Here is a 27,925-nt window from a genome sequence, read left to right as displayed (position 1 = left end):
ACGTTTTGCGTTAGATCGCCAATAGAGAGTAGTAAGCTTTGATAAAAATTAGTGTGATTAGCGTGAGGTGTATACAATAATTAGGCCCTATAATTCAACCCTGATATCGTTCAAATACTATCAGTAGAATTATTAATAAAATTATGCATTTCTAAATTAAAACATAGCTTTTATTCTGGTTTTTTTGTATGTATGTATGTATGATTGTATGTTTATTCAGGTTCCAACATGATTTTGAATATATTTTTTTTCTTCCTTCGTTATTTGGTTCTAATTTGATTGCTTTACGGTTGGAAAATAATTGAATCTTCTCTGCTGGCCGCTGCTGTTATGCTATGCTGGATGGCAGGAGAATCACCAAAAGGTGTAGGGTGGAAATTCCGATGCAATATTTCCCTCTCTTCGGGACCTGATCACGGGACGTAATATAATCGAAAATATACAAATAATCGATAATAGAAATGTTCACTAAATTGAAATGTGAATACAACTTTTATTGAATTATGAATATATTTGGCAAAACGGTAAAAATATTAGAAATCCCATTTTTGTATAATTATCTTTGTTAATTATTTTCCTCATCAACCAATCAGGAGCCGAGTTGCGAGTGGTCCAATTTGACAGAAAAAATGGTCTGGAATCGGCCCCCTATTGTCATGTCTCGTCTCAGCCAAATATGAGTGAGTAATTTTCGTGTACGATACAACAAAAAAAACTTGCTCACCTGTGGTATATGTCATAACAAGTTGGGCCCGGTAGGCCAATTTGCCCAGTTTGCAGAAATCCAAGATGTTTATATAAATGTATATATAGGCCCCTTGGCTGAAACCGAGGCTATGGTGTAGCAATTCCAAACCATACAAATTGAGTGTAGGAAATATAAAAAAAAAAGGTTCACGCTCAGGGCTCAAGCTTTCAAGTTTTTTTTTTTGTAATGTGAGTGTGATCAATTCAGTCGGGCTATCAGGTTCTGTTTCTTGGTTTCACAATGTGAACGTGGCTTGGGGAGATTTCTTTGTTTATGATTTTCTATGCGAGCCAAAAAAACGGCACCAGCCCCTTGGTAGTTAATATCTTTTTCAAAACAAAAAACAACGGTCAAGTTCGGATTTCACCAAACCTTTTTTTTGTTTGATACCGCTCAATTTTCATAATATCTCATAGAAGAGAGCATGGATCCACCAGCTGGGCCATCAGGATTGCCTGGTGGTTCAAAGAGGTCACGTGGTAGGGGACGTCCCTGGCGTGGTCGAGGTTCCTGGCGGCCATACAATAATCGAGCAGCTGGCAATTGTGGTCCACCGCGCGAGAAACCAGTCGGTTACGGTATTCCCCCGACTAGTGATTGCGCTGTGGATTCTTCCTCCATGCCACTGCCAGGTGTGTCACAAAACCAACCGTTCCTATCGGTTATGCTTGAGAGGGAACCATGCGAGTATCCAGGTTGGAAACTTTATTTACCCCAGGAAGGTCAGATTTTATTTTTCATTTCCAATCATATTAATTAAATTCAATGTTCGGATTAGGTTATCGCGAAGGTTCCAAGACACTGAATCAAATACATTCTATCGAGACGCATTATTCTAGATACTCTGATCATTATAACACAAGTTTGATAAAAACAAACTTCTGGTTCGAACTGAACATTGCTGTGGTAGAAGCGGATGCGGATTTTAGGCGAGACTGGCCATCATTCCGACAGGATCTTATAGATAGCCCTGAACAAACATTAGCGATGGCTGGACTAGCAATGCATCAGACAGTTACAAAATCCCACCAAGGAACAGACAAACCGAGCCAGCTACCGGAATCGTCTCCGTCATCTTCAACCAACAAACTAATGTTGCAAATTATACGACCACGCATTGTTGGTCACGGTCCGGAAGTACATTTGCGTCAAATGAAGGTAAATAGTTTTGGTAAGCTTATCTCCGTTCGTGGCACCGTCATCAGAGCGGCATCTTCGCAAATTTTGAACTCATGGATGACATTTAGTTGTTCGCTATGTCATGGTCAGCAAGCAATCCAACAGACAGATGGTTTACTAGTTGTTCCAAACAGTTGTCGGGACGGCTGTAAAGCACGGAGTAATTTTGTGCCACTGAGATCTTCAATTTACACCCGAACGGAAGCATTCCAGACAATACGATTGCAAGAATCGATGCTTGGTGCCCGCGCGGAACATGGACAAGTCCCGAGAAGCATAGAAGTGGTGTTGACACAGGAATTGGTGGATGCGGTCTGCCCGGGAGACGACGTAACTATTACTGGAATTTTGAAAGGGCGAAGACAGGAAGAGAACAGTTTCAAAGCAAGAAACACTGCAAGTATGTATAAAATGTACATTCAAGCCGTTGCAGTCCGGAGCAACAAGAATACACTGAAGAATTGGCACAGATCATCTGATTTTTCCGATTTGGATATGGAAGCTATTCAAGCAATAAAGTCGGAACCGAGTCCTTTTCGTTTGCTGATTCAATCTCTCTGTCCGTTGATCTATGGCCACGAAATGGTTAAGGCTGGACTCTTATTGGGGATCGTTGGAGGCTCCGCAATTGCGGGAGGACGAAGATCGGAGATTCATGTCTTAGTTGTTGGCGATCCGGGAATCGGCAAGAGTCAAATTCTTCAATCATGTGCAGAGGTTTCCCCGCGAGGAATTTTCGTGTGTGGCAATAGCACATCGAACGCTGGTCTTACGGTAGCGGTACGAACGGAGAAAGGCTCAGGTGGTTCCCTAGAAGCGGGAGCATTAGTTTTAGCGGATCAAGGTGTGTGCTGCATCGATGAATTTGATAAAATGGCTGGGAATCACCAAGTTCTGCTTGAAGCAATGGAACAACAGGTGGTCAGTGTGGCGAAAGCTGGAGTAATTTGCTCTCTACCGGCACGAACTTGTATTTTGGCCGCTGCTAATCCCGCCGGAGGACACTACGATAAATCGAAAACGATTTCGGAAAATCTTAAAATGAAACCTGCGTTGTTATCCCGTTTTGATTTGGTGTTCATTCAATTGGATCGACCGAATGAACAGTTAGACAATCTACTGACAGCCCACGTGCAACGTATTCACGGAATGAAATCCGGACAATTTTCGCAAGGGGCAGCCTTCCAGGCGTTACTTACGGATGTGGGAAGCGCGCCTTCTCAAGGATCAGCAATGGAAGCTCCACTCAGCGAGCGTTTGAAGTTGAGAGGTGGTGAAAAAATGGACCTACTTCCTGTACAACTGATTCAGAAGTATATAGGCAAGAAATAGTTCACCTCATTTTTGAGAGTTGATTCGACGATTATTATCTATTTTCAATTACAGCATACGCGCGCAAGAATATCAACCCAAAGCTAACGAAGGAAGCGGCATTATTAATACGTGATTTCTACATAGAGTTACGCCGTGCCCAACAGGGCATGGATTCAATTCCAGTGACAACACGTCAACTGGAGGGTCTGATCCGGCTAACTCAGGCTCGTGCCCGCGTAGACTTGGAAACGAAGGCAACTCTCAAACACGCTCAGGACGTGATCGAGATACTACGTTTCAGTATGATTGATGCCTTCAGTAACGACGTTGGAGATTTGCAGCCGTCCCGCTTGATGAACGGTATCGGCACCAGTCAGTCAACGTTGGTGAAGAAATTCGTTCAAATGCTGCAAAGGAAAGCTACAGTGGAAAACAAAACAATTTTCTCTATCGGTGAGCTGAAGCAAATGGCCGGCGGTTCGGGAATGGATTTCAACAGGCTTTTGGATGCGCTTAACGTTCAAGGGTTTTTGTTGAAGAAAGGTAGGGAACTGTACAAATTTATGACGGGTTGAACTTTTATTTGACACATCTATTATTTCTTGAAAATATACGGAGTGTTGTTACCGAATTGAACAATTGTGCAATTACTTCCAGTGTGTTTTATATAGTCACTAGCTGACCCGGCAAACTTCGTCTCGCCCACAATTTATTTTTTGTTATCAATACCTTCAAACATTCACGTTTTCTTGTTAAGCTAAGTTCATGATTCCAAATTTTCAAATTTTCAATTGTCATGTTTGGTGTAGAGAAATGTATATAATAGCAGGCCATGCAATATCTTAGAAACAGATAAATAAACGAAAAAAAAGTATTCTTTCTCGGACTCTAACGGAGAACGGTTGTTCTCCGTTGAAGATTACAATATCTGGATGTAAAACATTACTGGTTTCTACAATCTGGCGACGAGGTGAAAGCAGAAGGTAATTAGTCAATGTTTTTTGCATCCAATTATTAAGTGAATTCAGATTGTCTGTGTGATTTATCAACGGTTGAAATTGAATGGAGTTTCTAAATTGAGTAGCGGTATGGAGATTCTACCTTTCGGTAGCGGTCGGACTTCGTGTCCAATGAATGGAGTTCTTTTACCAGTCTGGTAGCGATGGAGTTTTGGACTCAAATAATGGAGTTTCTACCTATATGGTAGCAATGGGATCTCGGATCCTGTAAAAGGAGATTCTACCTTGATGGAAGCGATGGTATTCTGAATTTATAATGTTTCTACCTGCTGGTAGTGAAATTTAAATTTTTATAATTGATTTAAAACTAGAAAAAAAAGTTGTTAGGTTAGGTATTTACCATGGCATTCATCAACTTTTTCTTTTGTGAATAACTCAGCGCACACAAACATTCCAATTTGATTTTGCTATAGAAACCGATAATTGAGGTTCTGATCTACCGTCCACTTTGTCAAATAAGCTGGGAATGTGTTTGAATTAAGTTATGATCAAAAGAGAAAGTCGATAAAGAGAAATCGATCAAGGGACCTACACCCCTTGCATTCTAAGCCCATCATATATTTTGGGAAAAAAGGGTCAAACTCTTTCACAAATCGAGGCTTTAGGAGTTATGAAAGAAAGTGACAAAGAACAAGTTAAGAATCTGTCTAGATCTCAACTAAATGATAAGAGAGAGTATTATGTTGAAAAGCAGAACAATGGAGGATTGCAGGCTCCAAAATTCGATGAGGCAGTTCACCGGACTGTGAAAAGTTCGATGATCCGCAGCAACCAAAATCCACATGATCGTGTAGCGTGTTTCATTTGCGGAAGACACGGTCATTTTTCGAATTATCCGCATTGTCCGGCTCAGGATCTATAAAATGCAAGGTCATTTTGAGACGGTGTGTCGTAAAGGAAAGAAACGTATTCCACTTGTTCAGAAATATTAAGCCATTGAAGAAAGTACGGCTTGTTGAATCCGCTGAAACGAAATCTGATACGGAGGTTGAAAATGTTGAATCTGATGAGACGTATTATGCTTTTTTACTCCGGAAACAAGTCTAATTTGATTTCATGCTGCATTGGTGGCGTGAACCTGGACATGTTAGTGGATTCCGGAGCCAATCGAAATTTGATTACACCGGAGGCTTGGAACCTGTTGAAGGCTGTCTGTATTCGCCAACGAAAGGTTGTGATCGGAAATTGAAAGCTTGTGGAAGCGAAAATTTGTTGTCACACGGAGAAATGGAGTAGACTGTATTTTGAAGTCTATGAAAAAAAGAGAGGAGAATATAAGCGTAATATTGCACATTTGAAGAAAATTGGAGGCGGAGATAAGGACGATGAATTGAATGAAGTAGAGAACGAAGAAATAGATAATAATCCAAATAAAAGAATGTGTAGAGAGCCTCATTACTTCAAGGATTATGAGCTACATTTTATTATTTTCAATAAAAACAAGGAGGGATTGTAGAGAAATGTATGTAATAGCAGGCCATGCAATATCTTAGGAACAGATAAATAAACGAAAAAAGGTATTCTTTTTCGGACTCTAACGGAGAACGGTTGTTCTCCGTTGAAGATTACAATATTTGGATGTAAAACATTACTGGTTCCTACATTTGGTTGAAATATGTGCAATATTTTTATAAGATCCCCTCTCCATTCCAGAGGAGGAAGGTATGTCATACCTTCATAGAAACATCTTTTGTTTCCACAAAGCCTCACATCCAAAATTTGGCTCCTTTTGCTTGATTGGTTCTCGAGTTATGCAGAAGTTTGTGTTTCATTCGTATGGCAGCACTGTATTGCACTAAAAAATTAAAAAAAAACATTAAAACATTTTTTTTCCAAAAAATTAATTAAGTTGCAGGTATTTTCCTGTGGCTGTATGGTCACTATAAACACCATTCACAATTTCGCAATTATTAAAGAAAAAGTGTAAAATGTACCGAACTTTCTCTTTGTTGACCTTCATTGTTAACACCCTGTAACTCACAACTAAATGGAACAAACAACAAACAGCGAAGGATTTTTTTAGTGTGAAATGTCACCTTTACAACGAGCCTTAAATTGAAATTGTATGATCGATGTTACGCAAGATATTGATCACTAAAGCCAGCTATCGAGAAAATAAAGGATAACTTTTTCCCCAAACTAATATATAGAAAGAAAGATTCAACAGAAAGCTTAGAGAAAAACTAGATATGGGTTAGTAATCATTTGTTTGAAGTTGCATCTGAATCAATTCTCCTGAACAGTGTTGCCACACGTACAGATTTATCTGGAAAGGTATAGATTTTTTCGTTATTTTCGGTACAGATTCTGTACAGTACAGGGTACATATTTTCGTCAAAAAGTACAGATTGGTACAGATTCCACGTGTGAAATTTCTCACATTTGAACAAAGCAACATTAAGATACATGACGACTTTTAAGTCGCAATATCGCTTGGTGCTGCTGATTATAAAAGCATTTACAATGCAATGATTGATCATTTTCATAAGGACGGAATTCCTTACAAGGATCGGCTGTATGCATTCGCGTCGGACGGTGCGACGTATGTTTAGCCCCAGATCAACAGATTGTATCGTTTGTTCCTGGCTGAAAAACCTGAATTCACGATGCTGCACGAAGAGCTGAAAGATTTTTATTTGATCATTTTCTCTAATATCTGCGAGGAATCTTCCATTGTTTCAATGTCCAATGTATTAAATTTGAAGATCAAAATTTTTAGGTTCGAATAGATAAAAATAGCATTTTTTCTTTCGTTGCCACGTTGTCCGAAACATTGTTTGCACGGGGTTGTAATAACTTTATAGCCAGGTGATGTGTATTAAGTATCCTTTGAACATGAGTGCTCTGGAAGCACCATGAGGAAGTTCGCGTAGCTGCTGTAGTGAGCTGATCTCAGTGGGTGCTAAGTTCTGCTTATGTATAGGAAAGAGAAAGCAGAATGGGCAAGTACATTCGAGGAAGTTAAGCGGGCTTCTAAGGAAGACATATATGGGGAACATAATATTAAGATCGCGACTACTCAAGCTATCATAATCCGATATGCGTGAGTATACCCCTCTGAACTTTCAAATCAGCTACCAGTTAAATTTTAACATGACCAAACAACATGCTCGAAATTATGACATCCTGAACCACAGTTACATAAATTGTTAGTAGCAAGACTTACACGATGAAGACGTGAATTGAGCTCGAATTGATTGAACTTTGGAAATAATAGAGTAAAACCATCTTCCAAGATTATCCATTGATTTTGCCAACGTATAAATGCCTGTTTGTCCGAAAAATGGAGAATAACTTATGATACGCCTCGACTCACATTGTGAACTAACGCCGAATTGTAGGCAAAAAGATTGCTCGTTGCGTCGGGAAGGAAAGCGAGTGGTTTGTGCAATCGAAAAAAAACATACCCATTTTAATCGTCAAATTGTTTAACTTTTTTACTATATTTTCAGTTCGTGTTTCAAGCAAAAAATGTAATGATGAGTAAGTTTCCTGTCTAATGGTATATAACACTACATATGTCGCAATAAGTATTTCGAGTAATATGCATTTGAAATCTCTTAACACTCCTATACTCGCGCGAAAAATCGTTATTTGTGTACTCTGGACTGTGCGCGTCTCTGTGTTATTGGTATTTATCCAAAGAAAAGGATATAATTGAGCGAAAAAACTCCAGAAAATATTTTTTCTTTCACTTAATTCAGTCATTTAATTCAGTCACCTCATTGATGCTCGGTCTGTCAGACCTATACGCGAGTATAGGAAGGATAATGAATCGTTACATTATCCGTGACCTCGCTATATAGAAATCAAAGACAAAGTCCCATGTGAAAAAAAGTTTTATTGGAAAGGAATCCACAATTTGCCTGAAGCGAAATTCGTTGCAACAAACGGGAATTATTTAGAATAAAAATATTTTGACTAAGTTTAAAAAGTTTTACCCATTATGTTGGCATTCTCGATTTTTTTAAATACCCTCAACGCAGTTTATTTTAAAACATGTCTTTTATTTACAACAATATCAAAAAGTCAATCGTAAAAGATTCGTTCATACATCAATATTTTCAACAATTTTGTTTGCGATAAATATTTACAGTTTCTACTATGACTAATATCGGTCCTAAACCTATAGAACAGTTGGGATTCGCTTTCAACACTTCCACTACCTAAGTAAAGCATCAATCTATTTATATGTATTTAAGGAATGGACACTGGGAATTCATCTTGTTATTCCATTTGTTCGCTAAGAGCGTGTAGCGGCGTTTTCCCGAACTTCAATATCAATAGATCCATCCTAATATGAAATGGTTATTTTTTTGGAGTGGGCAGACTATGAACTTATTCGGGACGGAGTTCCGTTTTATCGTGGGCCTGTGCTTTAAACCTAGCTTATGTACAGTTTGAAACAGTTCTAGAGTAAAATAAATATACAGAAAGTGCCTTTCGATGGCAGTATGCGTATTAGAGGGGCTTTTCGTTTGGAGTTCAGAGTGAGCAGTTACGGGTTAACTCCTTCGTTAGAGATCTGTGAATGTTGAAAAAAACATTAATAATTTATTTTTCCTATTAATGAAATGATTCCGGTACTTACTCATTGTTTCTTGCTGAATTTCTACTTTATAGCTAGGGTTATCATAGGAAACTTCGTTTTTTCGTGGAGGAGTGATGGTGGCACTTTGTACTCGTCTTCGGGTAAGAATGAGTAGCAGTATTAGAGTGGACATAACGGCTAGGGCAGCAATCACGGCTACCACGACGAGTGGGCCATAGTAATCTCCTGTTGCTGAATCGGCACCGGCTACTGACAGTTTGCCTGAAATCAATCATTCTTTTATTCCATCCGTTCTCTCTATCCGCAATGTGAATACAAACCTGTCTGTCCAGGAATCGCAGGACCGCCTGGTTTTGTAATGAAGTTCACAACGTTACTCTTTTTGATACTTCCGTTGGTAAGATACATCTCCAACCACAGTCTGTATCGTGTTCCAGGTTTAAGGACTGATATCAGCGTCCCGGTTGTGGAATCTCGCTTAGCCACTTTGAACACGCTAGTCACGAGAACAGAAACTCGTTATAGAATCATGATATTCATTACAAATGCAGCTTACCTTGAGTCTTCTTTCCCACTGTCGCTTTGATAGATGGCCCGATAAATATTAACGTATTTATCTTCCGGATATGGCACACCTGACCAGCTAACTTCAACACTGCTCGCTTTCACTTTGCTTACGTTTACAACCACCTCGAAACCAAACATGTCTAGACGCTGCGCAGTGGTAAAATGTAACATCTCTCCTGTCCGAACTTCTTCTCCGTGGCCAGGGAATGGAATGAAGAATATTCCAACTTCGTACCGTGTTTGGGGCTTCAAGTTCTTGAGCGTATATTCACTCAGCGATCGATGAATCAAGGGAGTCGCGTCGTATACCATTCCATCGATCTCTTTGTAGCGAAGCTGGATTCCATCGACATAGTCCAATTCTTCGTCGTCCAGCTTACGCCATGTTATTTTGGCCCAGGTCACATTAACTTCATTTGCCTGCAGAACCGGGTCCTGAATGATCTCCTTAAGAAAGTTTGTTGGTGGGCTTATGTGTGGGTAGTGCAGATCGGTATTGATGAGGGTCGGCGGAGTGATTATGCTGTCGGAAGGCGTTCGCACGCTGTAGATTTGACTAGACGGTTGCGAGTTGACGTCGCGTAAGACTAGGGTGATTTTTACCCGATACTCGGTATTCGGATCGAGCCCAGGCAGCTCGAACTCGAGCTGGGAGGTGGCGATCAGATCATCGGGAGGTGCAAAAACTTGAGTTTGCCATGTGGAGGTGTCGTTATTTCGTGTGCGTGTGTATCGAAGCTCGACGCGGCCGTGTAATCCAACATACACTTGTGGCACAATGAATATGACACGGACAGTGTTCGGGTCGATCGCGTCCAGTGCGAGCACCTTGAGGTCTGTTTGGAGTGATGGGTAACCAAAACCAGGTCCTATGGACAAATATTGCGAGATAGTTATTCGTGTTCACTTTTCATTGATATGATGTTTGTATTTGTGTGCTATATTGGAAATTGCTTGGAGAATGTGTATAGTTAAGTTTAAAAAAGAAATAGACAAGAACATGTAGCCATTAATCGTGCAGAATTTACGATTCAAACAAATGCAAATGAGACTTAAAATTATTTCGTCAATTATTCAAGTTGTACAGAAAGTACTAAAAATGTTCCCATAATGGTGCCATATTGGGCCTGATCACTTCACGGTGAAAACGAAGTGAATTGTATACAACGTTATTACGGCTGCCACCGTGTGTGTGTAGAATCCGGAAGAGTTCATCCGTCGTGACAACTCGGTGTTATTATGAATACCACGATACTGTCATGTCACGGAGAAAAACAGGTATATTTGTCACTTGTGTTTTAGATGGTGAAAGCTAGTCACGCGAAATGGAGTAAGTTTAATTTCGGATTTATTTAGCTTTTTTTGCTAACATTTTGAATCTTGTCTTGATTTTTGAGAAAGAAAAGATAAACAAATAGTAATTTACCGCTTGGTGGCATTTTTAGAACGAAATCCTGACGTATCCAGAGGACATAAATTTGTTTATTTGGATTCGATAAATGCGCCAAGGGATGTAATTGAGGACTAAAAATGTAGCTCCCGTAGACCGATTGATACATGGCGAAAGGTAATGTTTTTCCAACATTGCAGAGCTGGTTTTTGTAATTCAAACATCCGTAATTGGTGGACAAGACCCGAATCAGGACGATAGTTACATCGAATAAGGCCATTGATCTTTTGTTTTTACGTGATAGATATTTTCAACGATATTGTTTCGAAGACATACTTAGAATGAAAGAATTTTTAAGTTTCAAATAAGGAAAAAGTGAATATCATTGCAAAGCTTTTAAATTAATAATTTTTATATCATTCTCTAATTCTTTTTCCATAACTTCTTCTAAAGAAAATCTGAATCATTTTCTGCTTTTGGTAAATTCCTTTAAACGCATCAGATTTTTCAAATGAAAATTGTGCTTCTGACCGACGCTGCTGACCAGTTTCTGTTTAAATAATTATATCAAACCTCATGTCCCGTATATCAAATTACACGAGAATGGGAAGGACAAGAGTATTAAACTTCAGAACCCCATATGGGAGTAGCTCAGATTATACTGATCATGAGATAGATAAATTCGGGTTTATTCTGAGATATAGAAGATATTATTGTTCATCAAAATTGTAGAAACGGTTCTTGAAAATGATTATAACGTTGACCTATACTAAATACTTCTCACTATTCAAACGAGTAAGCCAGGGCTGAGTACAAGAGTATGCGAGATATCGATTATTAAACTCATGATAGTCATGCTTTATCTCTAGAGTAATTTATAGAAAGAGGAAATAAAATAACATTCCCATATGTTCAACAACTACATTATTCAAGAGCAATCACGTATTCCTCCTCATATTTAATCCAGCGTTTGATTCAGCAAACTAACGCACCAAGCATATGATTCTTGGAATGAGTCTGAATAGTTGGCATTGAAATACCGAATCATCGAGGTATAATCGCAAACTTGCCATTCTAAAATATACGTTCAATTAAAAAGAATATTATCTCATACACTTATTAATTTTACCTACATAACGTTCAAACGTCCGAAATTATGCAACTGACATGTCTCTTATAAACGGGAATGAACTCTTTCACTTCACGGAGTTCGTTTTTACACGCAACTGTCCGTGACAATGATGATAGAAATAAAAAGATTAAGTGAAGTGTTAGTGACGTGAAAGCGTTTATGACAGTGATGTTCGTGATCAGGCCCATTATGTCGGAAGCATCGAGTTTCATTCCCATTCTGACCGGGAGAGTGTTCGTTCCAGGCGTTAGTTATTCAGCATCGGGATCTCAACTATGTGGTTCCCATGGCCTAGTGACTAGCGTCGCGCTTACCAAGATGGGAACTTCAAATTCGATTCCTGTTCTGGTTATGAAATATATCGTCGAAGATCAAAGTTTTTCTTGCTTGCACTGGTTCGAAAGAACTGTCTAGGGTGTGGTGGAAGAAGCAATGATGGGCATTGTCAGTCTCAACGAAACTCCGGTATACGCTAGAGGCCGATATAAGATTATTTGCCCAGTCCTGGTGCTACTCGGGACGTAAAACAGCCGGGTCCTCTTGCGGGATAGTGGAGCTTGACCGAAGGGTTTGCAAACCTGAATAATCGGCGTAAACCTAGACGATGAAAACGGACTAGTGATTGAAACGTGGAATTGTCGATCTTTCAATTCGATCGGCAGTACTCGTGTGCTTTGCGAGCAGTTAAGGAACAACAAATTCGAAATCGTAGCACTGCAGGAAAGGCCCGGGAAGAATCTACAGTATGTACGTTTTGCGATGATCATACTCTCCTTTATACCGCGCTTCCACAATGAAGCGAGCAACTTTGCCATCTCACGTCACTCGCCGCGTGGAATAAGGGGGACTATCTACCAGAGCTGCGGCAACACATATGAGCTGGACACAGCTTTGTTTGTGATGGATAATATCTTCCATTAGTCACGAAAGTTGTACAGGAAACTCAACACATCTCTAAAAAGTTTTATGCCACGAGCAGATATGTGTTTGAATAATGATGGGAGTTTCTTGACGAACGAACGTTAGGTGAACGGAAGGTGGAGGCAACACTTCGATGAATAACTGAACCGATGAATGCCGTACAGGCAGAGGTCCAAGATAACGATAGAAGCGATTATGTTGGTGCAGTAATTGATGAAGATGTGCCTCTCCCCAATGATAGGTGAAGTTAAGAATGCCATCAAACAGCTGAAGAACAACAAATCGTTCGGAATGGATGATATCGGAGTGGAACTCGTCACGATTAGGTCGTATGAATAAAAAAAAGTATTTACTTATTCTACCCGTTTCCAAGTAAAGCAAACTTTTCTAGTATTTACTTGAATCCGTATGAATAAAAGTTTACTTTACCAATTTCATTTAAACGCATGTTCGAATTCGAACATAGTTTTTACTTTGTCAAACATCTGTCACCTGATTGTTTAGGTTTCGTTTCAAAACGTTTTTTTTTGGACAAAGCGTGTATTCGCGATGAAAAAGGAATAGTGTCGACGTCCGATGGAGACTTTCAATTAGGGACCATAGTTTGGGTCCCTATCTCGTTAGTGTAATACCTATCAGATTATAAAACACGAAGCCAGTTTTCAAATGTTAAAATTCGAATGAAAATGTTCACATCATATTATTTAATCACTTAAAACACTTATTTCCGACTTTTATTTAACCCATTATTTTGTCCAAACATTTGAAAGCACAGCCTTCATTTGACGACCAACGATAACGTCCTGCAGCAGATTACGCAAGAGAGCTGGATCAACGGATCGTAAAACAGGGAGAACAAGTAGGAGATATGAATGGGCTGTGGAAAAAATATCCATGGTGCCATCGAAACGACTGCGAGAGAGGAAGACAGTGTAACAGCTGGTTCGATGCCGAGTGCCAAAGAGTGACAGACAAGGGCCATCGATTTCATTGTAGCAACTATCGAGGCATTATGTTGATCAATTCTACATACAAAGTGCACTCCCGTAACCTGTTCTTCAGATTGAGCACGGAACCCTTTGTTGGTGAATATCATGCTGGTTTTCGAAAGGAAAGCTCCACGAAGGATCAATTGTTTACCCCGCGACAGATCCCAGATAAGATCGTGGACCTTTACCTACAGCTTCACGCTCGTCTTTGTTTTGATGCGTTGTAAAAGTTTTTACCCATCTGTTTTTATGCTTTGGATCCGTATCAAATTCATTCCTAATAAAAATTAAAAAAATATATATCAAAAGTTATTAAGAAAGAACTAAGATCTTCAGAATCCTTGTACCATTTGGAAACCTAACATCTCGCGTGATTCGGAATCCCTGTTGTTCGCACTTGATCGAAGAAAAGGCGAATCGAAGAGTACGAAGCCAGTTGTCAGTTCTCGTCTCAGATCACAAGGTGTAACTGTACCGAGCGATACATGGCCGAGTGGATTTATTGAATACTTTGTCGTTAACGGACAAAGGGGTACCGGGGTACCAGGCTATCGTGAGATAGAGATGGGCGAGCACTCTCGAGCCGCTCATTTGAGTCAGTTTCTCGAAACGAGCGTACGATCCACGGCTGTTTACAAATGAATCACGGTCAAAAAAGAGCCACCCCAAAATGGAGAAATATATTTTTTTCAAAACCACATCAATATGGTCTCGACTACACTTAGAGAAATCCTTCTACATATTGTCAACAATCCCACATCCCTACCAGAGGTTAGTATATTTTACTCGATAACATTAGTAAACTTGAATGTTGTCATATCTGAAGACTGGTGAGTATTAACCTTTTTTATTGTTGCTATAAGGCAATACGGAGGTATAATAAGGATATAATTATAATACGTGCATTTTCGGCGGGAAAATGTAACCGATATAGAGCTTACGAATCATGGTTCTGGTTGACACACATATTTATAAGTACGGTAGAAAATGATTATAGATTGGTAGAATTCACCAAAAAATTTGTTATTATACTAATAATTTCTCTAAGCGTAATAGAACACAGTTGTTTGTGAAAATGCAAATCCAAAATAACCGCTATCACAAAATGGCGATGTATATTTTTTTTTCAAAAAATGGGTATCAAATGAAAGGTCTTGACTTGTAGGTTATTTGTGTTATTTGTGAGAAATGCAAATCCAAATTGGTATAATAATTCCTCCCTCCCAACCTGTGTGTTTGCAACCCTGATGACGATTTCCACATCGTGTTTTGGCCACTTGCCATAGGTTCGTTCGACCTTCTCGTTCCCCTTGGAAATCATCAGGTTTATCGATTGTCGGTGTGTATATGTTGGTTAGGATGTAATTGAAGAATTTGCCCTCAATCTTAAAAACACATATACGGTCATCTACGGCTCTTCACCAGATGATTCTATTCTTCTGATTTCTTAACACTTCGAAACTGACACCACGTTCTGCGGCATTGCCGCCACTGTGATAGATATGATGCTTGTATGACGTGTGCTATAGGGTCTACTGCACGAAATTCCCTTTTTTTGAATTGGCCCATTGGACACCCTAGAACTCAGTCCCTGTAGCTCCCGTGCAAGCAAGCCAGTCCGTGCACGGGAGCTCATGCAGAGTTAGGACATTCCAAGTAGGGAAACCGCGGGTAAGACGAATAGTGGGAGTATAATGAACAGGTGGTTGGCTATGAATTTCAAATTTCTGTTGATGGGAACCCCTTTTACATCTATAATATTTAGTGAGTCACTATCCGGTATCCGACCGGATAGCAAAAATTGGCCGGATAGGCTGGATACCGGATATCCGTTTCATCTCTAATTATTAACCTGACCATATTCCCCCTACCAAATGTACATTATAACCGCATCGATAAAAATGTTCTACTTTTCGGCTTGTTTTAATTTCCGAAAAAAACATGGAAAAACAATTTTCTATAAAACATTTGGCCAATTATTTCGAAAACCAATATATTGAACTGTAAGAAACTGCTGTTAAGTTTTGGAAAACATGAGTTTCCAAAGATACAATTGAAGTTCTTCTTAACATGTCCGTCTTACCCCCATTTCCCCTACCGAGTTTTTCAATCATTTAAATCTAATTGTTTCCGTCTTCGTTGCCATGGTCTTTACCGATTGGTTGTCTCTGGATTTCCTATTTTCATTTTCGTGGTTAGGTTTCGGTGTGCTACCTTACTGGGGTCACGATACCTACATCCCACTGATAGGGTTGCCATCTCAGATGTAGCTAGCGGGATACACAATCCCCTATTCAACCGCTCGATCCGAGACAGACGCTGTTTAAGTCGCTCCTAGCCTGAAGTACAGACACTCAGTTTGAAGCACATTTAGCGGTATGGATTTTTAGGATGCACTGCGTGCAGGCGAACTTCCTTACATCCCGCCGAAACCCCTTACGGAACTCGAACATATCAGAATTATTCTATCCATCGTAGCCTTTATTAGTCTGGCCATGGCTCTTTTAGTATTAGTAGCGGCTTTAAAGTCGATTTATGGATGGAGCGTAGAGACTCTACACTGGCAGTTTTGCAGAATCTGCCGAAAAGTGAAGATTTGATCAGTAGTCGACCGAGCTCCGATGAAGCCAACCTGATAACTTCCCACGAATCTGCTCGTTAGTGACAATAGAAGACGGAAGATAATTTGGGAAAGCACTTTGTAGATGGCATACAGGAAGGTGACTGCACAGACTAGTTTGTCGCCTTTCTTTATGATAGGGCACATCACTACATCTTTTCACTCCTCTAGTAACTATTCTGTATTTCAAATTGTGACAATCAGTCGATGCAGACAATAGGCCGTATGAATGAAAACAAAATTCAACTTTACTTTACTTCATTCGAGCAGTCGAGCAGTGAGATTATGTTTTCACTACGATTGGCTTTAAAGCTTTAAAAGAAAAAACAAAGTATTTACTTTTCGAAAATGGATGTTTAGCTGATTTCATTTTTCATTTTCATTTATTCATTCATAGATACTTCTCCTTTTTAAATTCTGCAATTGGATTCAATACGACCACATCTTAAATTTTGGATCCGAATTCAATGAACAACTATTTTCCTATTCTAATTTCTAATTTCTTCCTTCTAGCCAATCTATACATTCACGATTGAACCGTCCGCGTGATCGAATGATTTTAATTTCAGCTGGTAGCTGGTTCCACAGAATGATTGCTCGCACGAAGAATGGGTCTCTAAAATGAGAAGTATTTACTTGTGGCAGAACAACATTCTGGGTTCGCGTGCCTCTAAAAGAAGTAAGCTTTTCAGAAAGATAAAGGGGACCATGATGTACTATTCTAAACAGAAAGATGATGTATCGCATTTTAAGAAAATTATGAAAAGAACATCCCAATAGCTGATGGTGAAGATGAGAAACTCGAGAAAACGTACTAATTCCGAATATCCATCTAACACACCCATTTAGCGCAATCCTCAATCTCTCGATAGCAGCTACAGAAGCATTCGATGTTAATTCCAAGCCATAAGTGAAGTAGGGTAGTAGGAGAGATTTAAATAATCGTATTTTAACCGTGGCAGATAACATACTTGCAGTAAGCCTCAAGTGGCGCAGGCCAGCATAGATTTTGGAGCACTGTGTATTCATATGAGCATCCCACTCCAAATCATACTGAAAAATAACTCCCAGGTTGGAAGCTTTGTCAACATATTCTAGAACTTCATTATTGAGAAGAATATTTGGCAATGAATGTGGTCTCTGCCGTCTACTTATAAACATAACTTTCGTTTTGGAAGTATTAATAGGGAGTAGGTTACGTTCTGTCCACCGACAGATATTCTCAAGATCAGAATTTCATCAGATTTCGTATGAATAAAACAGCATTCATCAAGTATTTACTTCGTAATTATCAAGTATGCTCATGAGCATACTTTGGATCTGAAAACACTTTGATTCGTTTATATATATATATATATATATATATATATATATATATATATATATATATATATATATATATATATATATATATGACATATATATATATATATATATATATATATATATATATATATATATATATATATATATATATATATATATATATATATATATATATATATATATATATATATATATATATATATATATATATATATATATATATATATATATATATATATATATATATATATATATATATAAATAAATAATTTTTTTTCAAAAGTTCATGGGTGTCAAATTAAATGGCTATAATGGCAGCAGTCACAAAATGACCAATTACTTTTGATCAACTCCATTTCTCGCATATTGGTATCAAATGGAAAAACATCGTCATCATCAACATCATCATATATATTTTGGATAAAAAAAAACATCATCAGAAAAACATTAAGTAAGAAATAAAAATATATTTGATAGTTCTTCATCTGCAGCGCGGTCGTCTGTGTGGAAGAAGTTAGATGCATTGGTTGGCAAACTTCAAGTCTTACAAGATCCAGAAGCTGCTCCAGTAGTTAAGCTGGTCACATATTTTGGGGAACCACATTTGCAAAGAATAAGTGACCCTGTGCTTTGGAGAAAAGAAACTCTGTCCATCCTCGGCTCTACGAAATCGTTCTGAAAAGACCTTATTTCAACACCACTTGAGCGAATTTTCTCGAATGCAGAACATGTTTGCAGTGAAAGACGGAATAGTAAAATATTTAAAAAATATGCAATGATCATGATTATAATGGAAATTTATTAAAGGAAACCTAGAATAAGGTAATATTTTTGTATTTCTATGAACAAATTAATGTTTTAAACTATATTTTTTACGTCTTCCTTCATTACATATTCAAATGACTCTTGAAAAGAGCCATCGAGCCGCTCAAATGAACCGTTTTGACCACCTCTACCCCACGGTATGTTTGCCCTTACTGTGTTACCACTAGGATTGGGCGATCTTCATAAAAAGATCGATCTTGTCGAATCGATTTTCCAAACGGCTTAGGGATCGATCCATCGATTTAATCGGTACCAAAGAATCGATCTTTGCTGAATCGATCTATGAAAAATTAAAAGCTTTTATTCGTTTTATCTGCTTATTTCATATCAATGTCGTCTTTTCTTTAAAGAGGGAATACAAATTTCATATTTCCATTCAAACATCAAAAGCATTTTGTGTTGTCCTCAGTGTGAAGGCCACAGCCACAGGGCATTCAACTTGTGCCGACAGTCATTTTAATGAATAAATTAATAGAAAAAGCATTATTAGAAATTCAACAATCACCCAAAACGATACCGCCCAGAACTCAGCTGACAATGATTAAAGCCAATCGTCCCATACATCTGTCATTTAGTCGAAGCCGATTCTTGATTTTCGCGCCAGTTCTAAAAATCGCCTGTAATTGATGTCAACATCAGATTCAGTGATCCTATGCGCAACTGATTATAGTACATCCCCTCGGTGGCTGCCACTATTTTTGTCTCTGTCAGCATTTGTACAGAAGTAAATCGTAGAAGAAGCGATCCAAATGTTGACATTATGTTTAAAGAAAAAATGTTAGGTGGCCTTCGGTGAGATTAAATACGATGTATAATGAAAAACAAATCTATAAAAAGATTTTCTAATATCAAAAAGATCGGAAGTGAAAAATACGATTTTCTCGATTTTCTCGAGTACAAAAGATTGATCCAAAAAATTGGAAATCGAAATGGAAAAGATCGATCTTCTAAGAATCGAGCCGTAGCGAAAGGGTTAATCAGTCTAGTCGGAAAATTGAAGGCTAGTCTGGTGTCCCTTCAGCACCCCCAGGTAGCATCGTGAGAGACAGTATCGTAGACTCAGGAGTTAGGCTTCCAGGTGTTAGATCTTATCTTAGCCCAACAGACTTTTATTTGTGCAGATGTATGCACAATAACATTGTCTGCATGTGAGGGGTGGTGCATTGTCATGCAGTTGCTCCAAGTGAGATGTTAGGTATAGCTACCAGCGCATCATGAGACATTTTTTGACGTAGGACTACGTTTTCCATTCCTGTACTGGGGGTACAATTTGCGCAGAGTATTTCCGAGGAGGAATCGATTCCGGAAAGAAAACACGTGGATCCATGCATATTCTCTCATGGGTTCTGGAGTTTTGAGAACATTGTCTCTTTGGTTTGTTCTCTTGGTATCCCTTGGAAGAAGTCTTAATTAACGCTAGATTTAAAGAAAATTTGATTCATTGAATTATCAATTGAAATATAAATTTTGTAGATTTTTCATGGCCACCCGAAATTAGTTCATTTTTTAATGCACACGTTAACATTTTTGTGGAGTTCATTTGGCTCCACTGAAAAGAAAGATCCACAAGTGATTAAATTTGGAACAGAAGAAAACTATGAAACAATGATAAGATTTTTATCCTGTTTATTGTGAAAATTTGCTTTGCTAGCTTGCACTGAAAATGCCTCAAAACATTTTGAAATATAGTTTCACCAGTGAGAAAGTATCAACCTTCAATATGGAAGATAAATAATGGTGTGAACAACCCAAAGATGGTGTCGTGCTATGGCCGCATGCTGCAATCATCACATTTTATGTACATAATATAGCAGTTGATAACAAACACACAGAAATGTAGGGAAACAAAATAGGAATGTATAGTGTGAATTTGTGAACCTGTTGCTTGTGGGTGTGAAGGTGGTCTTTGGTGCGGGACAAGTCCAATGTCAAGCGGCTCACCGTACTGATTGTAGTTGATACCGTTACCGGCGACCGCGGGTTGATGTGGCGTTGCGATTGATTGGTGTTGGAAAGGAATGTTGTTGATGTTTTGTCCGTGCAAGATGGGACCGGGATTGGGATCTTGGGCTTGAATTTGCTGGAGCAAATGTTCGATGCGAATATTGGTTGGGATGTTTTGTGGGTTGGGTCCGAGTGCGTTGATAAGCTGTTTGTCGAGTGGATGATGCGGGAGCTGCCCACCCGGTGGAAGAGGAACTGATCCCGGCAGTCCGCCCACGTGGATGTAGGGATTGTATTCATTGTAGCCGGGTTTAATCTCCGGCCCGTAGTAACCTGGCGGTCCGGGCCTCTGTACTCCGAGTGTAGCAGGCTTTGATCCCTGCTCGTAGCTCTCGTAATCGTACTTAATGTCACCCGGTTCGGACTGCTCGCTACCGGTGAAAATATTATTATAATGATCTTTCTTGGAATCTTCTTTTGGATATTTCTTGTGAGGTTTCTCCTGCGGAACCTTCGGCGGTCTTCCATCGACCGTAGGATAAAATGGGACATGTTGTAGTTCCTTTGGTAGTTCCGGTTCTTTCTCGGGCTTTATTTTCTCAGCTTTCTCAATTTTCGGCGCTTTCGTCGGGAGAAATTGATTAATAGTATCTGGCATCAGCAGCGGCTTGAGCACATCGTTGCCTGAAAAGTGATGATTAAAATTGTGTTCCGATAATGAGATGCAAAGATGTGCAATGAAATATGATACAAAAGTTGATATGCAGGAAAGATAGGTTGCAAGCAGTATATTGTTTTGTTTTTATAGATCTAATTTATACTACTTACCCGTAAGTGCAGGCTCCCCGCTTGTGCAAGTCCAGTGTTTGCAACAATCGTCATCCGGAAGAGGCGCCAGTCTAGCCATTCTAGGATTACAAGCCAGATTCGGAGGAGGAGTTGCAGGAACCGGTGGACAAGCTGGTCTACATTCTACTTTACCCGATTCACAATAGCAGTGTTGATCGCATCCAGTCAAGTTGCTAGGAATCTCAGACCAGTTATCGAAAAACTGACCCTTGAACTCACAGGTTCCATTATCAACACATCTCATTCGTTCAGGACAACATCGAGGCATAATCGCACGGAATGTGGCTGGATCTGGTTCCCAGCGCAGACAATGTGGATCCAACACGTCAAGACCGAAATGAGATGGACACTCGATTTTCGCACAGTGAACGCCAACGTCTGTACAGAGACACAATGCGTTACATTCGTCGTGGAACTGTTGATTCTTTGTGTACATCTTTCCCTTGTATTCGCACTGGTCAATTTCCTCGTTGAAATCACTCTTCTCTGTGCTGTGCTCTGCTGCCGCTGTTGATGGCAATGATGGAGCAGACGAGGGAACCATCATCATTAGTCCGCTGTTCTGTTGCTCGTGGTCATCCAGGATAACGTCACAAAACTCTCGATTGCAACAGGCGTCGTTGGGATCGGGAACAGTTACACAATGCTCGGAGCGCGTTTCGTTCATCGGTTGACATCGCGGATTGCAATCCAGTTCTCCTTCGTTGTTGCAGATACAGATTTTATCACAGCCCATCTCGACCCTGGCGTTGATATCATAGGATTGATTGCGATAGATGCAGCTAGTGACAATCGCTTTCGACGTCGTTGGTATTTTGTCCGTGGTTTTCGTTTCTGTTGAAGAAAAAAGAAAAAAATTATTCAAATAAAAATAACGTAAACTTTTACACACAAGTAACCGTTTATTCGTTACGCAATGATGCTCCGCACGCTGACTGCGTACACAGCCTTCACTGGAAACCCAAAAAAATCATGATTCGGTCAATCGATTGCATGTGGTATTATGATCGATCGATCGAATTAAATGTGGAACATCGGCGAAAGCTCGCTTTGTATGGCTCACGGCGTCGGTTCACTTGGCATTGGACGTTTGAAGATTAAAATTCAATTTTGTCTGTTTCATTGCCCTCGAGAGTAGAGATGAGTTTGCGCAATTACGAGACTTAAATCGGGCTGGGGCACTGCGGCGGCCTTCCCTCTGAGGTTTGTTCGGAACAATTAATTTTTTCAGCCTCATTTAGCGCTTGTGCTCAAAGTGAGAAAATGGTTACCGTAAATCGATTGTGGCAAGATTCAACGATATGTCGGCATATTGTTTTTTGTCTGGGTGAAGCAATGAATCTAATCTATTTCTTCAATTATTTTATAATTCTATTTGGACATTTGTATCTGCTAATAACTACTAAGGATGCAAAAAGCTGCTGTCTGGAAAGTCGAAAAATAATGAATTTTGGTTATTTTTTTCGGATGTTAGGAATAGAGTGAAATGTTCGGGTATTTTGGTTATTGTTTAACCGTTTGAGTGCGGAGAAGCGCGATAGCGCTTTTCTTGTTACTGCGGGGAGCACCTTTAACATAGGATTTTGTCTTTCGGGAACATGCTGCGGGTACCGATTGAAAAAGTCTAGATTCGATCGCTTACTGCTCATCCATTTTTCGATGGATTTCAAGGCACCCAAAAAGCTAAAGCTTTTATAAATATACCCTAACTCATTCACATTTTGGCATATTTTGCTCCGCACTCAAACAGTTAAGGTGTATTTGAAGATTTCTGAAGGCGCGGCTGAAGTTCGCGAAAGATCACTTCGATTGGATCGGTCCGGAGAAGGGAAAGCAGTGGTGAAATATACTGTGGTCGGTGGTTGGTCGGTCCATCACCCAAAAGGCTGCGTTTACTTGCTACAATATACCACGAAAACATTCAACATGGAGGAGGGAACATTATGGTGTAGGGGTGCTTCTCTTGGTACGGGGTTGGCCCCCTGTACTGGGTGGATAAGATCATGGATCAGTACCTCTACCTTTACAAATCCTAAGGGATGTTATGCTGCCCCTGGAATACCCCTGAAATGGCAGTTCATGTTGGATAACGAACCGAAGCACACCGCCAAGACCGTCTAAAAGTGGCTCCAGGATAACTAAGTCGACATCATGGAGTGGCCAGCGCAGTCATCTGAACTCTATAGAGAAGCTATGGGAGATCGTGAATAGGTTGGTGTACACGAGGAAGTCGAAGAATAAGCAGCAATTGTGGGAAAGGGTCCAGGCTTGTTTGTACGTGCCAGAAGCTGGTGGAATCCATGACGAACCGGGTGCGCGAAGTGATGCGTAACAAAGGTTACACGACCAAGTAGGTACTAATCCTAGAAGCTTTTCACGGTATGAATTTTCTTGCTTTTATTCTTTTACCATGGATTTTAAAACCAGTTTAAATTTTTGTCGCGTCATTTTAATTTTTAAGTATGCCTAAAACGCATTTTTTTAATGAATGAATATTGTTTGTGCTACAGATGTTATAATTTTTTTAAGTACAATGCAAATAAATTATTGAAATGCAATTGGATTGAAGCACTGGATTGGACTATTTTTTTTCTCAGAGTTTGGTCACTTTCTTTTTATCATAATCAAAACTCATAATGCTGATTTAAAACTAAGTCTGATTTAAATTTATATTTTAGGGTGGTCTGAAAAACCATTTTTTCTTGTTTTTTTTCAAAAATGGTTTATTTTGAAAATTCATAACTTTTGAACTACTAGGCCGATGCAGATGATAGACATATCAAATTAAAGCCATTTACCTAGTCTTTTCTTAAAAAAATAACACTTGCGAAAAAATTGGATTTTGTCTACGTAATTTTTGATTGTATGTGGTTTTGATAGTTGACAAAGTTTAGGGACCAAGGGTGCTATATTTTTTATAGTTTTTCTTGAAAGCTGAGGCTTCTTTTACAAAACATATATAAAAATCAAAACATCTCTTTTTTGGTTTTGAGATATGATTTTTCAAAGTAAACATGTTTTCAATCTCCGTTCAATATTTCTATGCGATTAGACTAGATCTATGCGATTAGAATCAAATGTATTGGCATATGTAATAATTTTTAAAAAGGATAGCTAAGTGACTTTTATTTGATATGTCGATCATCTGAATCGGTACAGTAGTTAAAAAGTTATGAATTAAAAAAAGTCATTTTTGGAAAAAAAAAAAAGAAAAAATGGTTTTTTTCGGAAATATTTTCTAATAACAACTTTTTCATGTTTTCTCTGAAAAAATACAATTAATTTGGTTGAAAGTGTGTATTAGTGTATTCGACAGAAAAGAAACAAAAAGCAGAAAACTTGAAAAAAGTTGTTTTTAGAAAAAAATAATTCCCTGTAAAAGTGTCTTCCGGAATATTGATAAATTGATGGTTATTGTATGGGTTTTTCAAATAATATTTTGAGAATTAAAAAAAGACATTTTGGAGAAAAATTAATTTAATTTTTAAAATTTTTGGTCGATCGTAATTTTTTTTACATTTGCGTATTATTTAGTATTTTTTAAATTCTATTTTCTGATGAAAATTCAAATAATTTCCTGCATTTCATTTTTGACGAAAACTTTGTGGGTCCTATAGCTTTTGAGCTAGACGCTTTTGAAAAAAAATGAAAATAAAATATAACATTCTCGTTGAATTCATATGCTGTTTTGAAAAGAATGCTAACAAAAGGATTACGCACACCGGGCCACCGGTCTTAACAGCAGCAGAAAAAACTCGTTTCGGAACATCTGGTCATGGTCTGCTTAACACGTTGAGTCCCGAATTGCTCTTGCTACGTTTCTCATTCAGCCCGCATCAAAAGCATTTGTGTCGGTTCCCGCTCTCAAAGATATGTATTGAATTTAGAAAAATGGTAAGTAGTCACATATCGTAAAACATCCGAAAATGAACCATTCTTCTAATATTTTCTTGTTTTGTAATTATCAGTTCCATTGATCAACGTTTTCTAACGAAAAGCTCAACGTCAGTCTCTAGGGACCGACACGAGGCTCAACGTGTTGAGGAACGTTTTGAGAGTTATGGCACAAAACTCATCATTTGGAGTATCAAACTTTATGGATTTTCAAAACTAGCTTATTTGTGATGAATTCAAACCTACCCTATGATCAGAAAGTACCCGGAATTTGTGAATAATACGAACTAACTGGTCAACTAATTCAGTATAATTCGGGCTCGGTGCGATGGAGTGTTATCAACATGCAAAATTCAAGGATTATCGGCCCACAGCCGTTTGAGACGTACAGGCAGACACTAAAGATCGGATGGCACTAAAACCTGACAGATGTGCGTTTTAAGGAGAGGAAAAATTTTATTTTCTCTCTCATTGTTTTTCAGTTCACTAATAGAAACGTAAGCAACTAGAAAGTAAGAAACAAAAGAACGCGAGCTGAACGCCCTCTCCTATCATAAAGTTTTCGTTGTCCGTCTTATCCCACCAGCACGATTACTTGAATCATTCACAATGTTTCGCTCATGGATAAATTTACCTATTTATTACTTTTCTATCATCGCTTCGCATCGATCACCCAAAATATTGGGTTGCCCGAAAAGTTATTGTCGATTTTTTTTTCATTACAAATAAAATAGATTATTTTTTGTACATAAAATGGACCCATAGAGATGGGATGTACTTCATTTTAAAGTTTAAACTCTCAAGTTTTGGAACATCTTTTTCTGTTTTTTTTTTCAAAGTTTTTTGGACTAACACAATTTTTTGCCACATAATTCATTAACAAATTTAATTAATCTTATCAACCAGCTTTCATTTGTTTCCAATGAACAGTTTTCATTTGATTCCAATAACGTTCCTGTAGGAACGTTCCGTTCCTTTCAATGCTGAGATATTGTTGTTTGAATGAAAAAAATTTCTTTCGTCTTTGATGATTCTTGAATGGCGTTAACGTTCCCTGTGGAACTTTTGCCGTCTCAACGTATGCATAACCTAGCGTCATTTATTAATACTTAGTTGAGATTTCTTAAGCCAAATAATACGCCTGGAATGTATTCCGAGGGGCAAGCTCTTGAATACGCGTAACCGCAGTGCAAGTCGAAGGAAATTTCTTTGACGAAAAATCCTCCGGCCAGAACGGGAATCGAACCCGAACACCCGGCATGATAATGTGAGACGCTAACCACTCGGCCACGGGTGCACTGATGATTAGGTGTTCAATAAATAATGATCGCATTGCAAATCGAAAGTTTAAGCTTTAAAATGATGTAAATCTCATTTTTGTGCATCATATGTACAAAAAAATCTATTTTATTTGTAATTATCAATTATCAGATTTTGTTCATATTGGTAATCTTCAAACTTATAGGGTGCCTAACATATCATAAAATAACATGTAGCGGGGTACGACATAAATATGGAATTCAAAAGTTAAATATTCAATCCCATGTTTAGTGAATCCCGCCTGCCTGGCTTACCTACAGATAGATATAGATATAGTATCATGCTGATGAAATCGTTGGTTTAAGTGGCTCAGAATTTCAAACAAATTGTTAAAAACAAAAATTTATTGAAATTTTGAAACACATAAAATTGTTTAATGCTATTTTAACCCTACAACATCGAGTCTCACTCGTGGTGTACTTGCATAACATAGGGCGCTCAGCAGAGAAGTTAAATCACCTCAATCACTACGTCATACGTATTAAATAATACGAGAAGGGGTTAAACAATACAATACACTTTCATGAGTGTCCAACGACTCAAGATGCATAAAATTTGGTCGTATGGTACCAATAATGTTGCTTAATTCCTTCCAACCGATTGTCGATATTGGAACTAGTAAAAGCTGGTTGCATATTTTTGCTATGAAACGTACTTTCATGACACAGACACATTACGACTTACCCTTCTTACATTTATCAAACAAGAATCATAAGGATTAGCAAACAAGACTCCTTACACAACTGACCTACTTTCGCTATAAGAAAGTGAACCCAAGGCATTTTTCACGAAAAACATACATCTTTTTTTAGCTCAAACAAGCACAGCTCAATTAATTATTTGGTTTCCCCTCTTTCTAGACGAACTAATTACCCTCCTTTAATGCGAGCTGCTTAGCTGTTAGCTTACCTGATTGGCCATCGATCAGTCGCTCCGAGGGGCATACCAGGGTGGCGCAACAGTCATCCGTCTGCGAGGGACTCTCGTAACATCCAGCGTCCGCCAGTGTTTTGCCACGTTTGACAAATGGCCTCGCACAACGAGGCTCGCAGCGCCATTTGCCATCCTCTTCGCAGGTGCATCGCTCATCACATTCCCGGTCAACGGTTTGGTTCGTCTGAAAGTGAAGGTAAAAAGTGATAGTTGTTTTGCGAGATGCACACGAAATGGCGGGGACGGAACCGCTGGGCTACGGAAACGGTGTTAGCGATGGTGAGATGTTCCATTTTTTCTCTCTCCAGAATTGATAAACGATGTGATCAGTGTGATTACTTCAAATTGTTTAGTGTATTTACGCCCACACCATTGCACTGGGCCCTGTCGATATTCTCAGATA

General features: G+C 38.8%; 2 protein-coding genes across 9 annotated transcripts in view; one reads left to right on the top strand and one right to left on the bottom strand.

Moving 5' to 3' along the window:
- Nucleotides 1-966: 966 nt before the first annotated feature.
- Nucleotides 967-27,925, top strand: LOC129775280 (DNA helicase MCM8). Of its 3 annotated transcripts, none has more exons than XM_055779808.1 (4): nt 967-1,470; nt 1,527-3,248; nt 3,314-3,784; nt 27,450-27,925. In XM_055779808.1, exons 1-4 carry the CDS (start codon nt 1,173-1,175, stop codon nt 27,470-27,472), a joined length of 2,514 nt encoding a protein of 837 aa, XP_055635783.1. In that variant the 5' UTR covers nt 967-1,172; the 3' UTR covers nt 27,473-27,925. The 3 variants fall into 3 exon arrangements, with proteins under 3 accessions (XP_055635783.1, XP_055635784.1, XP_055635781.1); XM_055779809.1 differs by lacking the exon at nt 27,450-27,925 and adding an exon at nt 13,598-14,073 and having other exon boundaries at nt 968-1,470; XM_055779806.1 differs by lacking the exon at nt 27,450-27,925 and having other exon boundaries at nt 968-1,470; nt 3,314-14,094.
- Nucleotides 8,246-27,925, bottom strand: part of LOC129775279 (putative epidermal cell surface receptor) — an 83,291-nt gene continuing 63,611 nt past the window's right edge. For 4 of the 6 annotated variants that reach the window (XM_055779800.1, XM_055779803.1, XM_055779801.1 and 1 more), the window contains exons 4-10: nt 27,499-27,706; nt 21,355-22,209; nt 20,461-21,210; nt 9,369-10,248; nt 9,133-9,308; nt 8,852-9,073; nt 8,246-8,785 (exon numbers count right to left, since the gene is read on the bottom strand). In XM_055779800.1, coding sequence (XP_055635775.1) covers nt 8,778-8,785; nt 8,852-9,073; nt 9,133-9,308; nt 9,369-10,248; nt 20,461-21,210; nt 21,355-22,209; nt 27,499-27,706 — 3,099 coding nt within the window. In that variant the 3' untranslated portion in view covers nt 8,246-8,777. The remainder of the gene's footprint in view (nt 8,786-8,851; nt 9,074-9,132; nt 9,309-9,368; nt 10,249-20,460; nt 21,211-21,354; nt 22,210-27,498; nt 27,707-27,925) is intronic. The other 2 variants (XM_055779804.1, XM_055779805.1) reach the window with 2 other exon arrangements.

Source organism: Toxorhynchites rutilus, chromosome 3, assembly GCF_029784135.1.
Source record: "Toxorhynchites rutilus septentrionalis strain SRP chromosome 3, ASM2978413v1, whole genome shotgun sequence".
Lineage (NCBI taxonomy): Eukaryota > Metazoa > Arthropoda > Insecta > Diptera > Culicidae > Toxorhynchites > Toxorhynchites rutilus.
Note: the sequence above shows the minus strand (reverse complement) of the source record. Positions and strands in the feature narration are given on the sequence as shown.

Excerpts from the sequence above, each read along its gene's own strand:
- LOC129775280 (XM_055779806.1), top strand. The coding sequence starts at position 1,173 with ATGGATCCACCAGCTGGGCCATCAGGATTGCCTGGTGGTTCAAAGAGG. Across the intron at positions 1,471-1,526 it reads ACTTTATTTACCCCAGGAAG|GTTATCGCGAAGGTTCCAAG; the intron begins GTCAGATTTTAT and ends TGTTCGGATTAG. Across the intron at positions 3,249-3,313 it reads ACTGATTCAGAAGTATATAG|CATACGCGCGCAAGAATATC; the intron begins GCAAGAAATAGT and ends TTTCAATTACAG.